Genomic DNA, 26,038 nt, shown 5'->3' with positions numbered 1-26,038 from the left:
CCTGTACCTATGATCTTGCCTGACTGGTTGCCCCCAAATTTCACATTTCCTCCCTCTTTCATTGTTAGGCTGAGGAACATGGACTTGTCTCCTGTCATGTGTCTTGAGCAACCGCTGTCTAGGTACCATGATCTTTGCTTTGGCACTGCTCTTAGACATACCTGCATCATTGACATTTTTAGATTTAGGTACCCATTGTTCTATGGGTCCTGGAAGGTTAGTACTTAAGGCTTTACTCTTCACTTCTTGTACCTTGTGCTGTGAGTTGGGTTGCTTCTGATTAACCATCACCTTAGGTTTTGGTACTTCAGAAGCAGCAACTGTCTTCTTCTGAAACTTAGACTTCAGAACCCCAGATTTTGGTTTCACCAGACTCTGAGGAATAGGTTCTGATCTTTTCAGGATCCTGACCTTTGAGGTCTTGGAATCAGATTTGATCATAGCCTTTGACTTAGAGTTCTTTGGCTTTGAAGTAACCTTAGCCTTAGAACTAGAAGCTTCAGGTTCTGATTGAACAACAGTTTCCAACTCAGCCCCTTCTGGTACAAAGAATGTTTTCAGACCTTCCTTGATGCATTCACAACAAGATTTTAGATTGGTTTTCTCAAGTTTCACTTCTGGAAAACCAATTCCTCTGCCATTGTTCTTGTAAATGCTATAAATCATAGAAGCCACTCTGCTTCTGTCAATGCCAGATATAATAAAATCTTCAAGAGCAATTTCATGGTTACTTAAAGGTTTTTCATTACACTTTTCTTGTAGCTTCTGACATAAGAACCTGAGCTGATCTTCATATGTTTTACACATGAAGTCAAAGCCCCTAAGTCCTTGTTCAGAAGCTTTCAGATCCAATAGAGTTGATTTTTGCTGTTGTACCAAATCAGCATATTTTTCTTTTAAATCCTTCAACTCATTGGTTCTTACTTCAAAATGTGTAAGAAGTTCTTTAAGTGACTCAACAAGTTCATTTCTGGGAATTTTGGAATATACCTCGTTTTCATCTTCTGAGTCTGAATCTGATCCAGCTTCTGAAGTTGCTGTTGCTACCAACCCAACAGCTACCTTTGCATCTTCATCAGCTTCCTCTTTATCAGATCCAGATTCACTACCCAAATCATCCCAGGTTGCCATTAAACTCTGCTTGATCTGCTTCTTGAGTTTGCTTGGTTTGAATGTAGACCTCTTTGACTTGTCCTTTGACTTTTCTTTTTGAAGATCAGGGCATTCAGCAATGAAGTGTCCAGGCTTCTTACAGTTGAAGCATCCCTTCTGATCTTCTTTCTTTGAGCTTCTGGAGTTACCCCTTCTGGAGAGAAACTTTCTGTTCTTCTTGGCCAGATATTGAAGTCTGTTTGAGAGCATGGCCATTTCAGCAGCATCTGGTTCAGAATCTGAACTTGACTGTTCTTCCTCTTCAGATTCAACTACTTTGAGAGCTTTTGATGACTTGCCTTTGGATGGAAGAGCTATTGATTTACTCTTCTTAGTAGACTCATGTTCATTAAGACTTAACTCATGAACTTTGAGAGAACTAACAAGATCTTCGACACTTAAAGTGTTTAAATCTTTAGCTTCCTCAATGGCAGTCACCTTTGGTCTCCATCTGGCAGGTAAGCTTCTGAGTATCTTGCTTACATGATCAGAAGCAACATAGCTCTTCTTTAGAATCTGTAGCCCAGAAACTAAGGTTTGAAACCTTGAGTACATCTCCTCAATGGTTTCATCATCCTTCATCTTGAATAGCTCATACTGATGTACAAGCAGGAGAGCCTTTGCTTCTTTGACCTTCTTGCTCCCTTCATAATTTGAACAGAGAGAAGCAAACATAGCTTTAGCAGTGGATTTGTCACTCATCTTCATGTATTCTGCTTTGGGTATGGCAGTGACAAGAGCTCCTCTGATAATATGATGCTTCTTGTAGAGTTTCCTCAGTTCTGGAGTATGTTTCTTTCTATCCACAGCAGCTCCTTCTTCATCAAGGACTAAATCACCAACACCATCTTCCAGAATATCCCATAATTCTTCATCCAGGCTCATGATGTAACTGTAAAAGTTGGTCTTCCACCAAGAGAACTCTTCAGCATCTCCATTGAACTTTGGAACTTTTCCAATACTGGTTTTCTTACTATCACTATAATCATGTGAGACATGTTTATAGCTAGTATCACCAGGACCAGTAGGAGTAGGAGTAGACATGTTTTTCTCAGATCTTTGACTGTTGCACGGTTAAGTGTTACACAACAGACCAAGGCTCTAGATACCAATTGAAGGTGAGAAAAACACAAGAAGGGGGGTTGAATTGTGTTTTGAAAAATTCTTCGTTTCTCCTAAAAACTGAACACACTGATCAGAAGCTAGGTGAGACAGCTTCTGAAGTGATAATCAGAATCTAAATGCAGCGGAATAAAACAGAGAGAGAGAAGAAGAACGACACAAAGCAATTATACTGGTTCCTTCCACAATCCGGAAGTAGTCCAGTCCCCCTTGCACTTCCAAGGAGATTTCACTATGAGTAATATCTGATTACAAATGCTCAAGCACACAAGCAAGAGACTTCCTTTGCTCAAGCACACAAGCTAGAGACTTCCTTTGCTCAAGAACACAATCAAGAGACTTCCTGCTCAAGCACAACTGCAAGAGACTTCCTAACTAAACAAAATTACACAGAAAATTGTTTAAGGTTGAACACTTGATATACAATCAGAGGTGCTCACAATACAAATCAGATACAGACTCAATGAACTTAAGAATTTCTAAGATATGACTTTGAGACACAGAAATTCTAAGTGAATGCAGAACAATTTCAGCAGAGGTTTGGTACTTGTGAAAATCTTGTGAGTCTTTCGTTCAGCGTTCTTGCATTACCAATTCTCTAGGTCTTCACTCCTTTATATAGAGGTGTGAGAGAGACGTTGTGAAATTGCCAGCACACCAAAGAGTCGTTGTTGAAGCTTGATCTTTCACCAATAATCTTTTGCCTGATTTGGCTGTTGTCCTATGAAGAACAAATTTGAAATCCATTCCTTATCCAAAGGAACATCTATGCAGGCGAAACCGTATTCTGGAGCTGTTTTCTTGTCCTGTAGCGCGGACACAAAACAGAGTAGTGGAGAACGTGGTTGTACAATTCGTACAAAGTACAATGTCAACGCTTTCGTCCAAATTGCAAACACACGCCTTCAAACACCTTTGAAATGACCGTTGCAAACTCCACTAATCCTTTGTTTGTGTTTTCGAATCCAATAGACAGCTTTTGCATTGATAATTCTTCAATTCTTGATTCTTTGCAAATCCAGTTGATATTCAGCTTCTGGTGAAATGGCTTCTGATGAGGCAGCTTCTGATGATGCAGCTTCTGATGATATGACTTCTGCAGCTTCTGATGATGCAGCTTCTGATGATATGACTTCTGGACCTCTTGTCTTCAGAAGCACTATTCTTCAGGAGCAGCTTACTTCAGGAGCGCTATTTCTTCAGGAGCAGCTTGACTTCAGGAGCGCTTTTTCTCTTCAGTAGCAAGTTGCCTTCAGGAGCGTCCAAGCTTCAAATTTTTGTTGTTTCCATAGCTCTTTATTTGCTCATTCAGAACCAATGATGATGTAACTTTATAATTATGGTCCTGTACACTTGAACAAATATTAGCTAGTCCAATTTACAATTTTTAATACCTTGTTATCATCAAAACCCTTTAAGGTTCATTGTTAAACACATTTTGTTCCAACAATTTTTACCACAAAAATAATTGTAAACTCTGAGAAAATCCAATTAAAAGTGAACAGTTGCAAACCAATAATGGGAAAGGCAAGGGTTTTGATTTTTTGATAAGTAACATCCTCCAAATATGTTTTTTATTCCAAAAAAGTTATGATTTTTTAAGGGGTTAAATATGTTTTCAATCTCTACAGATATTTCAAATTTCATTTTTAGTTCTTTGGCAGATGCTAGCAGTAGGAAGAAAGGGCTAACAACAGGTTGTAGGCTCCATTATTGATACGATATGATGTGTTTCTCAAATCGACAGAAATATTTCCTTAAAAAATAGAGAGAAAAATGTTATTTGTTCGATAAAGTTACCAGTAAGGGAGGAGAGACTACTCTTAGGATGAAAGGACAATTAGTGAGATGGAGTCGTCTATCGGTTCTTCCATTGTGATTCATTTATTGATAAGAGAAAACCGATATGATAAAATTTTAAAAATTCATGACTATTTTTCAAATATATATATATGAAGATTATAATGTCGTGTTTCTATCAAATATTTTTATTTTTTATTTTTTTTTATAAGCAAGCTAGTGACATTAAAAGATCAATCAAGAACATATTAGAAAAAAAAAATCGTGAGATGAAGTGAGGAGAATGATTTTTTTTCTTCTATATGTATACTATATACATTGTTTTTTTTTTCTTTCAATTATACGTACCCTTCTCCAGAGTAGATAAAGTTTCCGTTCATTTTCAACACACAGTTAGAACATACACCACCTCACAAATCATAACCCGACCCGAATCCACTAATCCAAACCTTATCTTAGGTATTTAAATAAAAATGTTTATCGACTGCAGAGTTTTTTAATATAGATTTTAATTTCAATTGTATATACTACATTCATATTTTTGAACAACTTATATTATATTAACTAGGGTTAAGCTCGATTTTTCGTTTTTGTAGTTATTTTATTGTATTTGTTAATTTTTTTGAAATATACCAAAATTATTTTTCCCAAGTTGGTTTTGAAATATACCATAATTAATTGATTTTTCCCAACTTATATTGTTTTTATTTTAGTGGAATCGTTTCTATTAATTGATTTTCTAAATTAAATATTTATATTTAAAATTAGAATAGTTTAAATGAAGGGTATAATTAATAGATAAAAAGAAATATCAAAATCATTTTTTAATTAGCAGGCATACCAAAATCATGTATCCATTTTTTTTTTAAATGCTAAAAATGGGGTGTTAAGGTATTTTCAACTAATTACTCCTAATTTGCTTAGTTAATGCTGTTAAGGTATTTGCAACTAATTAACATATTTTCCAGATTTTTTTTCCTTTAAAACCACACGAATATCTTTCCACTTTTAAAAAATTATGCTTTACATGGCATAACCATAATAACGATGAATCAGTTATTTCCAAATTTCCATTGCCACTCTCTCTATATATCTCTTTCTTTCTGTTACACTCTCTACACATACACTACAGACAGTGACAATGACAAAAATGACCAACACTTTCTCCATGTTAACACAACAATACAAAGCACTACTAAAGAAAAACATATTAGTCTCGTGTCGGAGCAAGACATCTATCCTTCTCCAGATGCTCTCACCGGTCATATTCATTTTCCTAATATTTGCCATAGACAAAGCAATCGAAGTACAAACCTCAGCAACTACGCAGTATAAGTCCACAACACACCCTTCTCCAAAACCTTCACCACCAATCCCACCTTGCGAAAACAAATTCTTTGTTAAAGAACCTTGCTATGACTTTATCTGGAGCGGTGATACTAATCCAAAGTTTCACACCATCGTGGAACGTATCATGAATAATAACCCAGGTAGACCCATACCTATCTCTAAGGTTAAGTCATTTCGTAATAAAGCACTAGTTGATCAGTGGTTTCTTAATAATCCTATGCAATGTCCCGGTGCAATTCATTTTCGGGAAAAGTATTATGGTGTTATTAGTTATGGGATTCAGACTAATTCCACTAGTGTTCAGAAGCGCGGGAAATATGAAGATCCTAATTTTTCATTTCAACTTCCTCTTCAGCTTGCTGCTGAACGTGAAATTGCCAGATTTCTTATTGGAGGTATATCAAAATCATTATTTATATTGTAAAGAATGATATTAGCCTATATTGCAGTTGCAGAGATATAAAAAACACTATGTCGTAGCGACTTAGATGAAATTATAATTATTTGAAACCTTACCAAAATCGTAATTATTTGATTTTTAAAATCCTGTTAGTGATCAAATACATGTTCTAAAATTTAATTGGTGACTTGTTATATAAATTTTAGACCCAAGCTTCAAGTGGAATGTGTTTTTGAAGGAATTTGCGCACCCAGCCATTAGTCCTCCCTCTGCTGTTGGGTCAATAGGTCCAGCATTTTTTCTTGCAATTGCTATGTTTAATTTTGTTCTTCAGATGAGTTCTTTGGTCGCAGAGAAAGAGCTCAAACTTCGCCAGGTATGATGTAGTTGTATAGCAATAGCAATAAACATTGATATCCTGCATATATTGAGAATGCAAAAAATTCTTCTTTGTGCTTATAATCTTCAAGTATCGGTCATATGTAGTAGTTCCTAGAATTAGTACACATTAGTTCATGAGACTACTAAGATCAATATTGCCATTATTTGAACCAAGGTTTTAAATTACTGTTGCGTTGCCATTATTATGTGAATTGTGGTTAAATGGGGAGCTGATAGGACCTTAATGCGGTTGTGCTACTGTCGCAGAGACATCATCAACCCTGATGTCGTGTACCTCTATTTAAAACCTTGATAGGAACTAATGTTGGGATTTTTTGCATTAATTTTCTCCTACTGTAAAATTATGCAGTGATGAGTTTGTTTGTTTATATTTTTGTTGTAATCTTGTTTGTTGTTTTACGGCATTTTTGTTTTGGATAGGCGATGACTGTGATGGGGCTTTACGACTCTGCATACTGGTTATCATGGCTAACCTGGGAAGCAGTTGTTACACTCCTATCATCTATTCTCGTAGTTCTCTGCGGCATGATGTTTCAGCTTCGTTTCTTTTTGAAAAACAGTTTTGCTGTTCTGTTTCTTCTGTTCTTCCTATTTGAACTTAACATGGTGAGATTCTTCTAGCTTTGCCATTTACACTTTTATTTTTCTTCTTTATATTTGGGTCTGTTCTGTATTCTGTGAATTTGAAGGTTTTTCTGATGCCTAGTATTTTCTCCTTTGGTTTTAGACTGGGTTTGCCTTCATGTTATCGGCTTTTATTCGCAAATCATCTTCGGCAACAACAGTCGGCTTCTTCATATTTATCGTCGGCTTTGTGACTCAGGCATGAACCTACTCTTTTAATTCTTTCGGGACAAGGTTTATTGAGTACATTGAAGACAATGGATGCTCATGTTCTTTTATGTCTGTTATTTTATCGTTCTGCAGCTCGTGGTGCAAGCAGGATTTCCTTACAATTATATCTTCTCTGTTACTGTCCGAAAATTATGGTCATTGTTTCCGCCCAATCCTTTTGCTCAAGGCCTACGTGTGCTTTCACATGCTGTCTCAACCCCTGAAGATAACGGTGTTAGCTGGAGTAAACGGGGATCATGCGCCACTAACGACAATGGCTGTGTGATGACAATTGTACGTATGCAGTGATTTGAGTTTGATTTTTGCACCCCAACACCAAAAATTGTTTCAATTTAAGTATACTTTGACTTTCTATTCCCTTTTAGATGATTATTATGTTCCTTGGTTCTATATTAATTCCTTTTAATCCTCCCCGACCTTCAGCTTTCGATGCGTCGATGCAATACTTACGTATATCTTCTTTCGTTGACAGAATGATATTTATAAATGGCTTCTGGCCACGTCCTTTCTGTGGTTTGTTCTAGCCATCTACTTTGACAATATAATCCCAAATGCAATGGGTGTGAGAAAATCTGTATTATACTTTCTAAATCCTCGTTATTGGACGGGAAACGGAGGACAAAAAGTGAAAGGTGGTGAATATTTTTTAAGTTGTGTTATTATTACTTCTTTCATGCTCTTTATGAATTAATTCTTCTAACTTGTTTTTCTTCATCTTCCTTTCATAGAGGGTGGGGTTTGTAGTTGCATATTTTCAACCAGACATGAAGAGAATTGTATGCCAGATGATGAAGATGTCCTTGAAGAAGAAAACATTGTGAAACAGCGACTAACACAAGGCGTGGTCGATGCAAATGTTGCTGTTCAGTTACATGGCATCGTGAAGACTTATCCCGGTACATATAACATTGGTTTCTGCTGTAAATGTAAAAGAAGTGCTCCTTACCATGCTCTTAAGGTAAATCATTTCCTATCACAAGATGGATCTTATCTCGTTTCATATAACATTGGTTGTTGCTTTAAAGTGCATGCTTTAATATGAAAATTTGTGAATGATTGTAATTTCTTCCTGATACGAGTGAGCTATGCTTGGATGATGATGAGCAATGTGTTATTCTCAAATTATTTTCAGGGCTTGTGGTTGAACTTTACAAAGGATCAGTTATTTTGTCTTTTAGGACCGAATGGAGCTGGAAAGACTACTGTTATTAATTGCTTGACAGGGATAAGTCCAGTAACAGATGGAGATGGTGATACTCTCTCTCTCTCTCTCTCTCTCTCACTCTCTTTCCCTCTCTCTCCCCCCATATATATATATATATATATATATATATATATATATATATATATATATATATATATATATATATATATATATATATATATATATATATATATATATATATATATATATATATATATATATCTCCCCTTTTCTGCTATATTGACTATTAAGTAATCAATGTGTTGGTATCATGACATGAAAGAGTATATAACTTTTAAATTTCCTTAACAGCATTGATTTATGGGCATTCTATCCGAAGCTCCACTGGCATGTCAAACATTCGAAAGCTTATAGGAGTGTGTCCCCAGGTATCTCTCTGTTTCTCATTCTATATATTTTTACACTGTAGAATTAAGTTAGCAAATCATACATCTTTATATCTGACAGGGTCTTTATCTGCTAGACGCTTATGAATTATACGTCATTATAAATACATTGAATGCCTTTTACTAAATCTTATAATATGCAGTTTGACATCCTATGGGATGCACTCTCTGGTGAAGAACACCTCGAACTCTTTGCTAGTATTAAAGGCCTGTCCCCAGCATCTATAAAATCAGTATGTCTGCTCCAGGCTTGGAATTGTTCTGTTCATTGAATTATACGATATGCCCACGGTCATCTACTTTGTATTGTTTAAAATTATTAACTATTAGGAGTTCTAATTCTTTTTTGAAAAATGTAGATTACTCAGACATCATTGGTAGATGTGAGACTCATGGATGCAGCCAAAGTAAGATCTGGAAGTTACAGTGGAGGAATGAAACGCCGTCTCAGTGTGGCAATTGCCCTTATCGGCGACCCTAAATTAGTTATTTTGGATGAACCGGTATGCAAAAAAAGATATATTCTTTAAACCATATATTTTCTCAACAGGATTACAAGATTTAATTTTTCGTTCTTATTTTTTAGACTACCGGTATGGATCCGGTAACAAGGAGGCATGTGTGGGACATCATCCAAAATGCAAAGAGAGGGCGTGCTATTGTTCTCACAACACATTCTTTGGAAGAAGCTGACATTCTAAGTGACCGCATAGGAATCATGGCAAAGGGAAGGCTCCGATGCATTGGTACCTGAATCAGATTGAAGTCACGCTTCGGTAGTGGTTTTATTGCTAATATTAACTTCTATAGAAACAATAATGAAAAGATTCCTGAAAATGGTGATGCAATATCTACAAGACAGCAAGAAGCTGTGAGACAATTCTTTAAGAATGTAAGATGAATATTTGTGATGTTTTAAAATCTTTTCATGACAAATAAAAGATTGGTTTTTGACCTCTGAAATATTTTTGCAGCGTTTAGATATAGTACCAAAAGAGGAGAATAATAACTTTCTAACTTATGTGATTCCTCATGAAAGAGAGGCACTCCTTACAGTAAGCTTTCTTTTCTCGGCCATGTTTCCATTTCTTTTGGATCTGCTTAACACCATGGTTTGAATAATGTTATTTATTATTTTTTTTGGTTTTTGAAAAGTTTAGGCGAGTTGGGAAATGTTAATTGTTTCTACATCACTGATTCGCAATGAAACAAATCTTCGTTGAAAATTTCTAGTTGCTATTGATATGCTGATAATGTGACATCTGATTCATTACTCAGTTTCAAACTTTGTGCTTTATAATAATCTTTAGAATAGTTATATTAATGTTTATAACCTGATACTAACACCTATAATAATTAGTCCTATCTATTGCTTGTTAATGGCATTTGTGAGCATGTTGTGCATGATGCATGTATGTGATAGTAAGCTGAAAGTGGTTTAGGTAACACAAAGACAGGATGAAATATGCTCAAGTGTGGCCTACAGTGAGAAAAATCATGCGAAGTTCACACAGAACTGTACAATTACTTCGATCAGTTAATATTCTCTTATGAGAATTGATATTTGAACACAATAGTTGATATCCACACCGTATTTAATATGGTCGTAGGCATAAGGTCGTATTTTTTTAATCATTTTTTGCTTACCTCGGTTTGTATGCAAGACTCAGCCTGTTTGTACAATACTAGATGTTGGTCTAGGGTGTCTAAAAAGGAGTGTTCAAATAGCATGGCTCTTCTCTTATACTGATGTTGCTTCCATACCAGGATTGTTTTACAGAGCTCCAAGATAGAGAAGAAGAATTTGGCATATCTGACATCCAGTTTGGTCTAACAACTCTTGAAGAAGTTTTCTTGAATATTGTAAAACAAGCAGAGCTAGAAAGTGCTGCAGCTAAATGGAGCTTAGTGACTTTGACCTTGAATTCTCAAGTGATTTAGTTATAAGAGTATGCCAAAAAGTAAACTAGTACAATTACATAGCACATTCTATGAAACACTAACACATACATTGAACACCACAATATGTCAGTGTCCACACCGGTAATAATCTGAGAAAATGAAGTAATTGGATGTATCCACATATGTCAGTGTCATATTGAACACCGGATACACCTTTAATATGAAATGTTGGTGCTACATAGAGTACATCCATCGCATGGCGACAAAATACAAAACCATTTTCTTTTTCAATTGAACAAAGGATATAGCTGTAACAACAAGCTAGTTTTTGCTGATGAATAAAATAATTGTGCAGATTCCAGTAGGAGCTATGATTGTGGGAATTCCTGGATCAGAGTCTGCTGAATATCCCACAGGGTTTATGGTACAAGTATACTGGGAGCAAGATGACACCGGCGCCCTTTGCGTCGCTGGTCACTCGCAGAAAGCTCCTATTCCTCAAAAGATCCAACTACCATCGTCTCCTACTGCAAGACAACACCGGTCAGGGTCGGTCTGATCCAAGTCAAGTTAGTTCAGTCAATTTTCAGTAATGCATTGATATTTACTTAAATATTCTTTTTGGTTGCAAGATTTCATTTGTATATGTGTTGTCATTTGGTAACTTGTTAGACAATTAGGATTTTTATTTGTTGTATTTTATTATTGTTTTTTGACTATTTGTATGTATAGTTATCCAATGCATTCTAGTAACTATGAACCTGGTTATAACTCTTCAGTTCCCTTAACTTGCAGATCAAACTAAGTGTTACAAAGTTTATACACTAAAAGAAAATTATAAATAACTTTTCTTTATTTCTTTAATTTCATCAGCAGTACAATCTTTGTAAATTTATTTTTATGGAAATCTATTTATAAATTAATGCATTGTAAGCATGAAGAGTTTACAAAGTGAACTGAGGTATTTTAAATTTTCGTTATATATATATCAAGAAGTATTTAGTTATTTTCATTTTGCCACCATATAAATTCCTCAATTCCTTCACAATTTGCCAGGTCTATCGGGTTAAATATTAGGACTTTACCCTGATCTCAAAATAAGAAGATCCCACGTAGATTGAACCAAATAAGTAAAAAAAAAAGACTCGGTAACCAATAATCATTCAATATTTAAGCACAATAATAAAAACAGAAAAACAATACTAGATTACTGAATACTACAAGAAAGAGTTTGAATAGATCAAACAAAAATTCAAATTCATACTTATACGGAACAGAAAGAAAAAAAAAACATGAAATCACTGCCTATGTCCTAGCTATATATATATATATATATATATATATATATATATATATATATATATATATATATATATATATATTAATCATTCAATATTTAAGCACAATAATAAAAACAGAAAAACAATACTAGATTACTGAATACTACAAGAAAGAGTTTGAATAGATCAAACAAAAATTCAAATTCATACTTATACGGAACAGAAAGAAAAAAAAAACATGAAATCACTGCCTATGTCCTAGCTATATATATATATATATATATATATATATATATATATATATATATATATATATATATCATAAAATCATCTCACACCAATATTTAATTGATTAAGATCAATGAAACAATAAAAAAGAAAACAACAATTGGTGAGATACAAGTAGTTGAAGATGCACTTTGAATGGTAGGAGTAATGATGGTGGTGGTGGAGGGTGTGGTGGTGGTTGTTGCGGCAGGGGTGCCATTGGAAGGTGAACCTTTTCTTGATGGTGATGGTGATGCAGAAGGAGCAGCAGAAGCAGAAGAAGAAGCCTTAACGTTAACAGAGAGTTTCATGCCTAATGTAAACTGTGGTTGCAATTAAAAACTAAATAAACAACAAAGAAAGAATTAATAATACTCACAGAGACTGTCACCAACTGTAAAGTTTTTGTCACTAGCCCATGTGCTGTAATCAAAACCAATTGTCCAACCTAAGGTATCTCCAACGGTGTGGGTAGTTGCAAGACTTGGCAGTGCCATATTGATCGCTAAAAAGCATAAAACCAAAGCCTTAAAGAATGGCATTTTAATAGATTGTGAGGGGAATGAAGAAAACAAATCAATATCGACGAGTACTAATGTTGTTTTGAGAGTAAGGAGGCTATAATGATGTTGTTGGGACAATGAGTGCCTTTATATAATTGCAAAGTTTGTTTTTTTCTTCTTTTTAAACAAACTTTTTTTTGTTAGAGGAATGGATTAAAGTTTGTTATCGAAGAAAAGATATTTGTTCGGTTACTTAGGGAAGAAAAGATAAGAAAAATTAAAGTTTTATTCTTTAAAATAAAGTTTTTTTAAACGAATTTTTGTTACATATAAAGATGAATCATGCGGTAGAAATTCTATAAATAGGAATCTAAGATTATTATCAAAAATAAAATTGTAGAATTGTTAAAAATTTAACCTTTTTTTTAGTAAAGTTGAAACCTAAATTTTGATTAAAAAAGTTGTAGAAAAGTTGAAGATCATAGTTATACTTTGAATATGAAGTTGAAGAGAGAGTATATCAATTGCTTGTTATAGAAGAAAGATTTTAAGAGTATTGCTATTTCACACGACATTTCAACGCACGACAATACACGACTCACGTGCTTAGTGTAAAAGTCACGCACACTCCTTTTTATTCTTAATGATTTTGTATAAAATAAAAAAAGCAACTCAAATCACTCCCACGTTTACAGCGCCAAATGCAATTTAACCGCCACTAATTGATTGATCTCACCACCAATTCTACAGACCTTTGTCGTCTCGTCGCTGTTGTTGTCTGTTCTACCATCGCCGCTATTGTATTCACCGCCACGGTTCTCGCCGCACAACTATAACTGCATATCGTCGCTGCATCTCCATCCTCAAACATCACTTTACTTTGATTCCCCTGTTTCAACATTCAATTCCACAAGTAAGTAAGAATAATTTGGTTTTTTATTGTTTTTATCTAGTTAGATATTTAGAAATCATGTTATATCCACTTGTTAATTTAGTTGATTAATTTATGTTTGTGTTTTGTAAAATTTTCTGCATTAGTGGAAACGGGATCTACTTCTTTTGTCCAAGAGGAGGTTGATCACATAAATGAAAACAGTGATGAAAATTTGGAAGCAAATATTGTTCAAGCAGGTGAGGAACCTAGGATTGGGATGACATTTAGTTCTGAAGAAGAAGTTACCAAATATTACAAGAGCTATGCTAGATGTATGGGTTTTGGAACTGTTAAAATCAATTCAAAAAATGCAAAGGATGGAAAAAAATATTTTACTCTAGGATGTACTCGTGCAAGAAGCTATGTGAGTAACTCAAAGAACCTTTTGAAACCAAATCCTACCATAAGAGCACAGTGTATGGCTAGAGTAAATAGGTGTATGTCTTTAGATGGAAAAATTACAATTACAAAAGTTGCTCTTGAGCATAATCATGGATTAAGCCCAACAAAATCTAGATATTTTAGATGCAATAAGAATTTAGACCCTCATACAAAAAGGAGGTTAGATATTAATGATCAAGCTGGTATTAATGTAAGCAGAAATTTCCGATCTATGGTTGTTGAAGCAAATGGATATGATAATCTTACATTTGGAGAAAAAGATTGTAGAAATTACATTGACAAAGCAAGACGGCTTCGACTTGGGATAGGAGATGCTGAAGCTATTCAAAACTATTTTGTCAGAATGCAAAAGAAAAATAGTCAATTTTATTATGTGATGGATGTGGATGACAAAAGTCGTTTGCGAAATGTATTCTGGGTAGATGCGAGATGTAGGGCTGCTTATGAGTATTTTGGTGAAGTCATAACTTTTGATACCACTTATTTAACAAATAAATATGACATGCCTTTTGCCCCTTTTGTTGGAGTCAATCATCACGGTCAATCAGTTTTGTTAGGTTGTGCCCTATTGTCGAATGAGGATACGGAAACCTTTTCTTGGTTGTTCAAAACATGGTTAGAATGCATGCATGGACGGGCACCAAATGCCATAATTACTGACCAAGATAGAGCAATGAAGAAGGCAATTGAGGTCGTCTTTCCGAAAGCTCGCCATCGATGGTGTTTGTGGCATTTAATGAAAAAGGTTCCGGAAAAGTTGGGTAGTTATTCTCATTATGAGTCTATCAAATTACTTTTGCATGATGTTGTGTATGATTCTTCGAGCATATCTGATTTCATGGAGAAGTGGAAAAAAATGATTGAATGTTATGAACTGCATGATAATGAATGGTTGAAAGGGCTATTTGATGAGAGAGATCGTTGGGTTCCTGTGTATGTTAGAGACACATTTTGGGCTGGAATGTCAACTACACAACGAAGTGAAAGTATGAATTCATTCTTTGATGGGTATGTGAGCTCAAAGACAACATTGAAGCAATTTGTTGAACAATATGACAATGCGTTGAAAGATAAAATTGAAAAGGAAAGCATGGCTGATTTTGTTTCATTTAATACAACAATTGCTTGTATTAGTCTTTTTGGCTTTGAGTCTCAATTCCAAAAAGCATTTACCAATGCAAAATTCAAAGAATTTCAAATTGAAATTGCTTCTATGATGTACTGTAATGCTTTCTTAGAGGGAATGGAGAATTTGAATTCAACATTTTGTGTTATAAAAAGTAAAAAGGTATATGATGGATTTAAAGACACAAGGTTCAGGGTAATATTCAATGAGAAAGACTTCGAAATACAATGTGCTTGCTGCTTATTTGAGTTTAAAGGCATTTTATGCAGACATATCCTTTGTGTTCTTCAGCTCACAGGTAAAACTGAGTCAGTGCCGTCTTGTTATATTTTGTCAAGGTGGAGGAAGGATATTAAGCGGAGACACACGCTTATTAAATGTGAGAGTTGAAGATGATTGTTGCAGACTTGCAGAAACTATTTAAATTTATATTTTGTTAAGTGATTAAGACACTACATTTTACATGTTAGGATGGCAATTGGAATCTACAGCTTGTACTGTTATTGAATGTAGTAGCAACTATTTAGCTTTATTTTATGTTAGAATTATAATATTTTGATTTGGATGATTTTTATGTTATTGGTGTTGAAACAATTTAGCTTCAACCTCACTTTTGTTCTTTGCACATTTTGGAGGTTTATATTTATGTCTCTTTGAGTCGACATGTTGTTACTCTGTGATGAGGCTCTTGATTGTGTTATCTGCTAGCTGTGTTATGTATTTGTTATACACTTTAGCAGTACAGAAACATGACAATTTGGAGATCATGACACCTTTTGCTAACCAAGTTGTTTAGCATGTACAAGAGCAATATGCCTTTTACATTATATGGAGTTTTTATACAAATATGCATTTACATCAACAGGCGTTTACAAAAGCAATACACAAACATGCCATATAGACTTAGTGGCATACACCCTCTTGTAAAAAGCTGGCCAAATGCAGAATTTTAAACCTCTTCTACCCTTGACAGATTCTATATCTAGACACCCACTCCATGCTAAATTTTAATCCCCTTGTAGCCTTGAATACAGTTACACTAGCATTCAACTCCGCATCAGAACCACGTCATCCACCAGCCTTGAATTCGCCTCTCTAAGTACCTGATGAGTTTAAGCAAACCTTAAAATTTTCCCTTCATCGATTTCATTCTTGAATTGAGAAAGATGAGTTTGGATTGAGAAAAATTATAACCCTTTTCCTTGATTTCATCTGCTGCGATCATAAACACAATGTTTGGTGGATTTAAGTTTGGATTGGGAACGTTGAGTTTGGTGGTTGGAGAAAGAGAACACATTGTTTTTTTTTGTTTTCTTAAAGTTAAAAAAGTCAAACAATAATTTTCTTATTTTGTTCTATAAAAAAATCAAACATTAATTGTTGCCATGTCATCACTCGTGTGATTTACACGACTGTTATGTCGTGCACACCAGCATTTCCCTAATATTAAACATAATTTTAATTCAAAAGAAAAAGGTTTTGTTTGAGAATTTATTAATATTTCCAAAAATGGCATTCAATTTTGTAATTGGGCTAACCCACTTGGGTTGGCTTGGTGGTATTGGTTTGGGACATGGGAGTGTGCTCATTCTCAAGGTCTCAATCCTCTTCAGTGCCAATTTGGGTGGACTAATTTCTTCTTAAAAAAATTGTAATTGTGCTAATATTATGTTTTTCCTAAAATTTAGAATGTGGCTATTTAATTATGTGGTGTCGTGTGGTTTACTCCCTCCGTCTCAAAATGTAAGCAAAAAAAACTCATTTTCTTTGTCCCAAAATGTAAGGTAAAAAGACAAACTTTTATCCTATTTAATCTTATTTTTGAAAAAATCATCTTTTTCAAGAAAAACTTTTGTTTATTCTCATAAAATTAAATGCAAATTACATTCAATTTTCTCTCTCTTTCATTTTCTCCATAACCAATAGCCAGTGAAAATTGTTTTTACATCTTCTTATCAAACATTTTCCAAAGAATACACAAAAAACTATACTCCAAATTCTTATGTTTTAGTTTTCTTAATAAATGTGATTATTATTTTTTTGCTTATAATTTTAGACGGATGGAGTATTTTATTAAGTAATTGATAATGATTTGCCATGTGTATTTGTCATTTGGTTGATCTCGTAATGTATGTGTAGGAGACTTTATTGCGCTAATTCGAAAACATAATGTTAATGTTGGTTTTATTAGTTTTCGATAAGTTTTTTTATATGACTTTGACAATAATGTGTTGGTGTCTCCCAAAACACTGAATAATTTAAGATGGAAATATTTAGTGCAAGTATACATTATCTAAGTTATAGCATAAAAAGATATCGATCCCATAGGGATTGAGGCTATAAAAAAAGTTATAGTATACACTATCTAGTGCTTAGGGTCGTCAATCCTGTTGAGAGATGTGCATTCAGACGTAGAGGTATACAAGGTTCTTACTCTCTCAAAGGTACTTGAATCAATTATTCAACCTAAATTCTCAATGATCCTAAAGGTTCCCTCATCAATTGAATCTTAGAAGGACATCAACATATTCTCCATCTTCGTAGTTCTACAAATGGGCAACTCTATCTCGTCTACCTTACCAAGGATGAAAGAAGAAAAAAGTTATTATTCTGATTTAAATCCCTGAAGTTAATATGTTTCCCTAATTACGTGGTCTGTTATTAATTAGTTCATGATTCGGGTAGGTTTGCATCAATATTAGGTATGTCACTTTCCTAAGTACCGTTATCTCAGAGTTATTTTGATTCAGAAGAAACAAAGTCTTACGCTATAGTAAAATTAAATAGGATTCACAAAATAACTGAATAAAGAACTTAAATTAAATAATCCAACAAATAAAATAGAGGTTCATCTTAGAACCATACCCTAATAGGGTTTAGTTACTCATATACTAAAGTCATAAAACATACACTAGAGACTTAGAGTGAGGAGAGACTCCTCCCTTAAAGCTCGTAGAGCTTGCCTTGCTCTTGAACCGCTTCGTTCTGAATGAAAAAATCATGAATGGGAGGAGTTGTATTTATAGACAAAGTTTCCACCTGGATTTGGTCTGAAAAGCTGGGTTTTTCCGCTTAAAAAGTGGAAAAAAACAGTTCTGACCCGCTCACAACATGCCCAAGGCGCATGCTGAGGCACATGAGTGCAAAAACAGTGCCCCTGGCGGATGGCATCATGCCCAGGGAGCATGGTGCATGCTCAGGTCGCATGCCAGCATGCCCGAGGCGCATCAGTGTAATTTCATGCATGTAATCATTTGTTTCATCGTCTTTTTGGGTGTTTCCTTCCATATAAGATGTCTTTAGACTTAAGAACATAATTCCTCCTTTTGTAATGTCTCCATAGGTCTCTTGAATCTTCTTCATTCATGGTCTTCCCAAGTTCTTCACAAGTCTTCAAATGTTTTGTTTCGCCAATTTGCATGATTTCTTCTTAAATTACATCAAAATACCCTAAAATTGTTATGTTTCAGAAAGAACTAGAATTACATTACTTAAGTATAAAACATTATAAAATTTTCCAAAAACCATAGATAATTGTTCTAATACTACTCTATTTTGGATTAAAACTAAATGAAGATGATTTGTCATCAAGTAGAAAGAAACGTATTGCGAGCAAATACCAACTAGCAAACCTCTACGCGCATAACACCAGAAGGCATCACTGGAGAATAAACCAAGGCAGCGCCACCAAGTAAGAGGACCATTTAAACCTAGGTCCAAATCGATATCGAACATGGCATGAGTTCCATATCGAGACCGATAAGAACTGGCCCACAAACATCCACCCAGATTCTCGTCGGAGACACGAACGGACCGCCTTGAGCTTGAATGAACAAAACAGAAGAACACAATCAGAACAACAAAAAAACAACATCAGAACCAAAACCGACCACCACCGCCACAACAAAAAAATGCGACGACCAAGAACGACGTGGAAATCTGACCGTTACAGGAGGAGTGAGGCCACCGACGGGGTTGAGTGGTGTGGAGGGAAGATCTCAAGGTCAGAGGAAGTGAATTTTAGAGAGAGAGAGAGAGAGAGAGAGAGAGAGAGAGAGAGTGTGTGTGTGTGTGAGTGTGTGTGTGTGTCACGTGTCTACACTATCGGTCTAAAAAAATTATACGCGTGCATCCAATAACATGTTACATTATTTAATGAATTATAAATACTCCCTCCGTTTCAAAATGAGTGTCGTTTTAGGCAAAAAAAATTGTTTCAAAATGAGTGTCGCTTTCAGTTTCCAATGCAATAATAACTTTTTCTTTTCAATTGTACCCTCCAATTAATACTCTGCACACTACTTCCAAAATATTACTTTTAAAACTAACCAATAGTTAATAAGGATAATTTGGTAAAATAATCATTCTCTTTCTCTTAATCCTTGCATTTCTTAATATGTGTGTAAACACTTAAAACGACACTCATTTTGAAACGGATGGAGTATATGATTTATCATATTGAGATAGCAGCACAATATTAAATACATGTGTAAAACTTTTTTACACTTATCGTACATATAAATTAAACTGATCAATTTTTCTACTCGATGCCATTTTTTTAATTAGACCAACAAGCTGATTATTGTATCTGGCATATTTGTAAACTCACAAAACAATGTTTAAAAAAGGAAACTGACGGAAGAGCAACTACAACATGGCCAAATTTCAAGGCTAAGGCCAAGTACTTAATGTGCTACTTATAATGGTGCCCTCCCAGAATAACATGGAATGCACCTCATCCTTATTTTGAAAGTTTTTATGTTTTTTTTATTATATAAAAGAAAGTTTTTATTATGTTTGAAAGTAAAAGAAAATACAAAAATATTTTTCATTAGAAAACAAAACCATCTATACTTGGGTAGCTTTATCTATAAATAATTCCTAATATACAATCCGGTGATGAGTTTAAAATCTACTCGTTGAAAGTACGATTTAAATGCACAAGTTAAATAAGGATCTCTATCTATCTGCGAAAGGAAAAATATACCAGCTTTTATTCTATTTTATCATAACATGATTGATCAAATGTCTATACATAATCTTTTCAACGCATAATCTTGCCAACCTTTAGGCTCCTATTATCTAATAAATTAAGAAGCCAAAATTGCAAACTGACCATAAGCTACAGGAATATTTATATACAACCCCCGAATGTCACTTTAGGAAAGAGATGCCTGCAAGCTCTTGATCACTGGTGACTGAAGTTGTTAAGGTATAAAATGTTAGATGTGTGGTTTGATATGGAATGGAAAGTGTCAGATGACAGGAAGGCTCTCTATCACCAATGACTAGGGTCACCAGGAAAATACACACTTGATAGCAATCGGCATCAATCATGCATTTGTCTAAAATGGATCCCCAATTTCTGTTTCCATTCCAGACGCCCCTCTGCTTAAGATGTACATATTGCAGTTTTCAACTGAGGCTCTTGACAGAGATAGATCATCTGATGCATTGGTGTATCCTTTAGAGCATATAAGAACTGGATCAGATGTGTGTCATGATCGAAAAGTAAGGAATCCTTTGATAGCTATGAACATTTCTACTCGTGAAAATCTTCATATGGAGAGGATCCGCTTGAAGAATCACTGTCAAATGGGGTTCTCTCTCTTGGAGATGACGGTAACGATTCTCTTTGTTGGGAAGATGAACCTGCAAGATTGAAACTTCATCCTCAAATAATCAAGTAAACATGATAGGATTTGGCTAAAAGAGATGAATAAATAAGATAAGAAGTCAAATATCAAAACACAATATTTTGTATAATTTCATAGTCATTTTCAATTTCAAGCCTTCTTTTTGGGTGGTTGTACTTCTCAGGGAACACTAGAGGTATCCTTTCACCTTGATATCCCTTGGATTTAGTTTGCTGGTTTTTGGAGTTGGGCCTTGTATTTTGATTTGTGCTTGGCTTCTTAGAACCAAGGATAAGTTAAAAATGGTTTTGACAAAAGTAAAGAGGATGTGAATTATGGAAGTAGCAGTTTTAACAATTTTCTGGTGTGTTGTTTACTTGAAGAAGAATGTAGGTGTTTTGACATGTCTTTCCATTATGTTTGTTCTAGGATAAGCTTGTGTCCTTGGATTCTCTTTGAAGCTTTGCTTTTATCAATTGTCAAGAGACATTACTGATATATAAACAGATTTAGAAGACAATTTTTCCCACTCTATTTGCCACTTTGGCTTTCAAGTAATATACTCCCTCCGTCCCACATTATAAGCAAAAAAAACTCATTTTCTTTGTCCCAAATTATAAGGAAAAAAGACCAAATTTTATCATATTTAATTATGTTGTTTCAAAAAATTATCTTTTCCAAAGGAAAATTAAATGCAAAGTGCATTGAATTTGCTCTCTCTTTCATTTTCTCAATAACCAATAACCAATGAAAATTGTTTTTACATCTTCCTATAAAACTTATTTCAAGGATAACACAAGAAACTATGTTTTAGTTTTCTTAATAAGTGTGATTTTTTTTTTTTTTTTTGCTTATAATATGGGACGGAGGGAGTATTCTTCTTTAGACCAAAATTCAAAACAAAAAAGTTCCACAGATTAAATGAATACTCCCTCCGGTCCTATTTACAAGAAACAATTTACTTTTTAGATACATTAAATAATTTATGTATTTGGTTTAGGTTCTTGACTAGATACATAGATTATTCAATGTATCTAAAAAGTCAACTTTCTCTTGTAAATAGGACCGGAGGGAGTATTAAGCAGTCATAAATGCTAAAGCAATAGCACAAAAATGACAATTTAGCAAAACCTTTTTGCCCTCTGGAGCGGAACTTCTTAGTGTGCCTCCTAATAAGTTTTTTAGTAGTAATGGTGAGCTGCCTAGCAAAAGGAGAGAACTCTGTATCATTATCACTCGAATCACCTTGAAAATCATTCTCCGTGTCACCCCTCATAGTATAGAGCACAAATTTCTTTGCCTTGCGACTCTGAGCACTAAATAGTCCTCTAATGGATGTCACAAATCCATCACCTGCACCATCACTTGGACGCTTGAGCCAAGATGGCGCATATTGATCAGACTTTCCTCCTTGGCCTTCATGTTGACTTAAAATGGTTTCAATTTCAGGAAGATCAGGTTCCGGAGGCTGACTCTGACCTTTATCTTTAAACTTTCGACCCTACATGATCCAAAGAATAGGCAAACCTTTAAAGGAATTCGGTAGAAAAGCGGATAAAGTTGACACCAGTTAGATGTAGGTATTCAATATAGCATATGCTTTTCTTGATTGGTATGAGCTATTTTAAAAGTGATTAAGAAAAATATCAATTCCACTTGATTTTCTATTCTATCTAGTTAGTTATGTAAACATCACTCTGTTTTAAAAGAGAAGGAAACTGTAAGTCATTCATCACCTGCATTCCAGTCACAGACTTCAGGACCCCCCATATAATGTGCTTCTTAACTCGTGAAAAGAGTTTTCGCCAAGTCCCAGTAAACTCAGCCCGGTGAAATTGATCCATCAGTAACTTAAGATCATTTACAACAATCCTTTGCCCTTCATATGTAACCAATAATTCCACCTGCAAGAAATAATGAACGGTGTTTAGCAGAAATTTGAATTGTAGAATCAGAAGTGAAGATAGATAACAGCTTTACCAAAAGCCCAAAACAAGCAACCTGGCTAATTTTGATGTTGTGAAACTCCATCATTTTTCGTGGCCTTGATCTCTTCTCTTCATGTGACTTAGCCACCTTTTTTTCTTCATGAGATGAGCGACCACCTTTAACACCTTTGGAATCTTTTGATTTATTCTTGGCTTCATCTTGATGCTCAGTAGAACTAAATGGGCCATTTTTTGAGGAAGAGAAACTTTGCAATACAAGTTCATTAGCTACAGATTCTGCAACAGTCTCTTCCCATGATCGGTCAAAAGATGACGTCCTTCTCAACTCAGAAGTTATGCTAGTACCAGTGTTTTCTTTGACATTTTGCACTTTTGATATCTGCAGGCAGGTTACAAAAAATCCTTATGGAAATCTAGCTAGCATCTAAAATTAATATAAATTGGGAGAACATAAGAACAAAGCTGTATTCTGCTCTACCTCTCCCACCAATGCACCTCCCATAGTATTCTCTATCTTATTAGTAATCTCTATATTGTTAGTAACCTAATATTAGAGTCATGTACTCGACAAACAATCAAATGCTTACTTGAGCTGAATCAGCATGGACAGGAGGCTGACTTGTTGCAGGAAATAGCATTGCAGATATGCCGGATTTGGATGAGGTCTCGGACTCTTTTGCTGATTGACTGCTTGAAGCAGAAGCTTCAAGGACCGATGAACCTTTTTTTACACGCCTTGCACCAGCAGTGGTAGAAACCTTCCAAACTTCCTGTATAATAAAATAACCCCAATTAACTTTTGCCAAAATATATCTGCAAATTTAACCTTGGTTTTTACAGACGAGGTAATAAGAATTTGTAATCCGAAACTAACCTGCCTCCGTTGGGAATCTTGTTCTTCTTCTGGGAAGAAATACTCCCACATCATTCTGTACATCGTCTCAGTTAAATGGATCTTAAGGGGGTAAATCTCTACCTATAGTGGTAAGTAGTTTGACATTAGTTAGAGCCCAAAGTCAAAATGTAGGCCAAGTTCTGGATAATGCAGAAGACAAGCTTAAAATATAGCTAGCGTACTTTGGAGAAATAAGATAATAATAGGACATAATTTGTAATATGTGAATGGAATGATAAAACAAATTTCTAGTAGTTAGTTAATTGTGCAATTGAGTACTTGTAAAGTTGTACAGTTAAGTAGCAGTTAATTAATTTTTGCCTATGTGGTGTGACTGTAGAGAAGATTTGTGAGAATTTCTATGGTGTTCATTTAGTATTTCTTTTTGGTGTAAGGCTAAGAATTGTTTTCTCGGAGGAGAACTTTGGCTGGTAGGGAAGTTAAAGTTCATCTACCAGATTTGTGCATCTGTGTACTTTGTGTGGGAGTTCAGTGAAGTTTTTGTTTTGAACCTAATCATGGTCTGACTTTCCGGATTCGAGAGGGGTTGAGTGACTTAGAAAAGTAACAGAGATGACAGACAGGATTGATGTGTGAAAGAAAGGATGGCAATAAGGCAACACGAAAATTATAAATGGGACGATGTGCAGCATCGCGAATCTGTTTTGCGAAATATCAATTCTATGTGAGTGTTCATGAATTGTTATGCCAATATCAAGCATGTGAGTGCTGGAGACTTCGTTGGAGGAAACTGTGAGAAGAGAGGTGCATGATTAGGTCGAACTAATGAGAGTGGAAGAGAAAACTTTACATTTCAGCATATATCATACAGAGATTCATGACATGGAAGACATTTACAAGGATAAAAACCGAAATGACACATCGTAGGGACTATAAAACACATTTAAGCCTAGAAAATTTTAGAATGACAGAGTAGAGATAGTGTATTCTCTTACTTCGGAAAATAGGTTTACAAGGACTTAAAACAGAGGCAGCCTCGAGGCGGCCACTCTAAACTCTAGGAATTAAAAAACGAAAATTAAAACAGAATCAAACCATAAACTAATCAACATGAAGATATGGTAACATAACTACCAAATCCCTCTTATTTAAGGAATCAAATAATCCTAAATTAAAACAAATTAATGCGCCAAATTTCCACAAAAAACATAAGGGTTGACTTCACTATGTGCTAAAGCAGCCAAAACTATTTGCTAAAGTTTTGATAATTATTAATCATAAAACTAAAATATTTTTTATTAAGATATTAAAATTTAAAATATACACGAAATAAAATAAAACAGTATATAAATATGAAATAAAAAACAAATATATAATTTTTATTAGCGGGGAGAGTATCACACCCTATGAAGCATGGACACTCCTCGGATTAGGCGTGTCCCGGTGTCGGACACATGTCGTGTCCGACGCCGACACGACACCGACACATAATTACACTGAATTATGTGTTTTTCTCAAGTTATTAGATGTGTCGGCGTGTCAGTGTCCGTGTCGTGACCATATCCGTGCTTCATAGATCACACCTCAACTTTGAAACATGGGAAAAACACAACCCGTCCCCGCCCCTAGTCAAAGCATGTTTTCCCCTTCAAATTTGAGGGGTTCGCACGGGTATCCGCGAGATTTGTCCCGGGTACCATGCCTACCTAGAAGACATATCTCTCTTATATCTTCTATACTTCTTCGAATAAGACAACATAAATTCTATGTTTTGAAGAGAAGTCCACAGAATGCAGATATAACATTTTCTAGCAACTCAATAGTCACATTTTATATTTTCGTTGCAATTGAATGTGTGGTATGAATGTAATATTCACATTGTAATGTTTTTTCAAAGAAAGGTGTAATTTAGGCATGTTTATAATAATATCATTGTTGATAATAGGCCCTTGACATCAACAAACATTAATCCCACACCTACTTACATCCCACCAAAATTTTGAAGCACCCGGCAGTGACATATTGATAACTTTCCTGCTCTGAAATTTGAATGCCAAATAAGTTCCTCCTTATACTGATGCCCCAACGGGAATTTATTTTTGAACTTGCAAATCTAGGAAGAGAATCGAAGCGCATAATCATCTTGATACTAACTAGACATTATTGTTTATTTTTGGAGAATAAAATTTGAATGCCAAATAAATTCCTCCTTATACTAATGCCCCAATGGGAATTTATTTTTAAACTTGCAAATCTAGGAAGAAAATCGGAGCGCATAATCATCTTGATACTAACTAGACATTGTTTATTTTTGGAGAATGTATACATAAGATAACTCTATCACAGTATGACCAAATGGTCCCATCTTTAACCAAATACCACCCAAATAATAAGCAAGAAAGAGAAAAAAAACAAAATTAGAAAAGGAATGTGTTCTATTTTTCTTTTATTTAACTTCCCTAAGCATTAGACTCCAAAGTAACCAAAAGAA

General features: G+C 34.7%; 1 protein-coding gene and 3 pseudogenes across 8 annotated transcripts in view; 2 read left to right on the top strand and 2 right to left on the bottom strand.

Moving 5' to 3' along the window:
- The first annotated feature begins 5,070 nt into the window (after positions 1-5,070).
- LOC146941951 (ABC transporter A family member 2-like) lies at positions 5,071-11,377 on the top strand (annotated as a pseudogene). Its single transcript, XR_015032529.1, has 15 exons — positions 5,071-5,819; positions 6,031-6,200; positions 6,647-6,832; positions 6,954-7,049; positions 7,154-7,354; positions 7,554-7,713; positions 7,810-8,039; positions 8,214-8,331; positions 8,598-8,674; positions 8,836-8,925; positions 9,052-9,195; positions 9,279-9,584; positions 9,667-9,747; positions 10,460-10,624; positions 10,950-11,377. The product of XR_015032529.1 is annotated as an ABC transporter A family member 2-like (transcript).
- An 819-nt stretch (positions 11,378-12,196) lies between these two features.
- LOC146941950 (uncharacterized) lies at positions 12,197-12,753 on the bottom strand (annotated as a pseudogene).
- A 958-nt stretch (positions 12,754-13,711) lies between these two features.
- On the top strand, positions 13,712-15,694 carry LOC146941949 (protein FAR-RED IMPAIRED RESPONSE 1 pseudogene; annotated as a pseudogene).
- A 4,378-nt stretch (positions 15,695-20,072) lies between these two features.
- The window catches only part of SAB (HYPERSENSITIVE TO PI STARVATION 4), a 30,049-nt gene continuing 24,083 nt past the window's right edge, over positions 20,073-26,038 (bottom strand). For 5 of the 7 annotated variants that reach the window (XR_015032524.1, XR_015032526.1, XM_085755815.1 and 2 more), the window contains 6 exons: positions 23,566-23,667; positions 23,279-23,461; positions 22,744-23,070; positions 22,479-22,646; positions 21,874-22,243; positions 20,073-20,758 (listed from right to left, as the gene is read on the bottom strand). Coding sequence is in view for 4 of the 7 variants with exons in the window: in XM_085755815.1 (XP_085611941.1) it covers positions 20,649-20,758; positions 21,874-22,243; positions 22,479-22,646; positions 22,744-23,070; positions 23,279-23,461; positions 23,566-23,667 (1,260 nt within the window). In the remaining 3 variants the exon portion in view is untranslated. The remainder of the gene's footprint in view (positions 20,759-21,873; positions 22,244-22,478; positions 22,647-22,743; positions 23,071-23,278; positions 23,462-23,565; positions 23,668-26,038) is intronic. The other 2 variants (XR_015032525.1, XM_085755817.1) reach the window with 1 other exon arrangement.

This window comes from Medicago sativa, chromosome 3 (genome assembly GCF_051527215.1).
Source record: "Medicago sativa cultivar Bolivia chromosome 3, Bolivia_mono, whole genome shotgun sequence".
NCBI classification, from domain to species: Eukaryota; Viridiplantae; Streptophyta; class Magnoliopsida; order Fabales; family Fabaceae; genus Medicago; species Medicago sativa.
The sequence above is the reverse complement of the archived record's forward strand: the minus strand, read 5'-3'. Positions and strand labels throughout refer to the sequence as shown.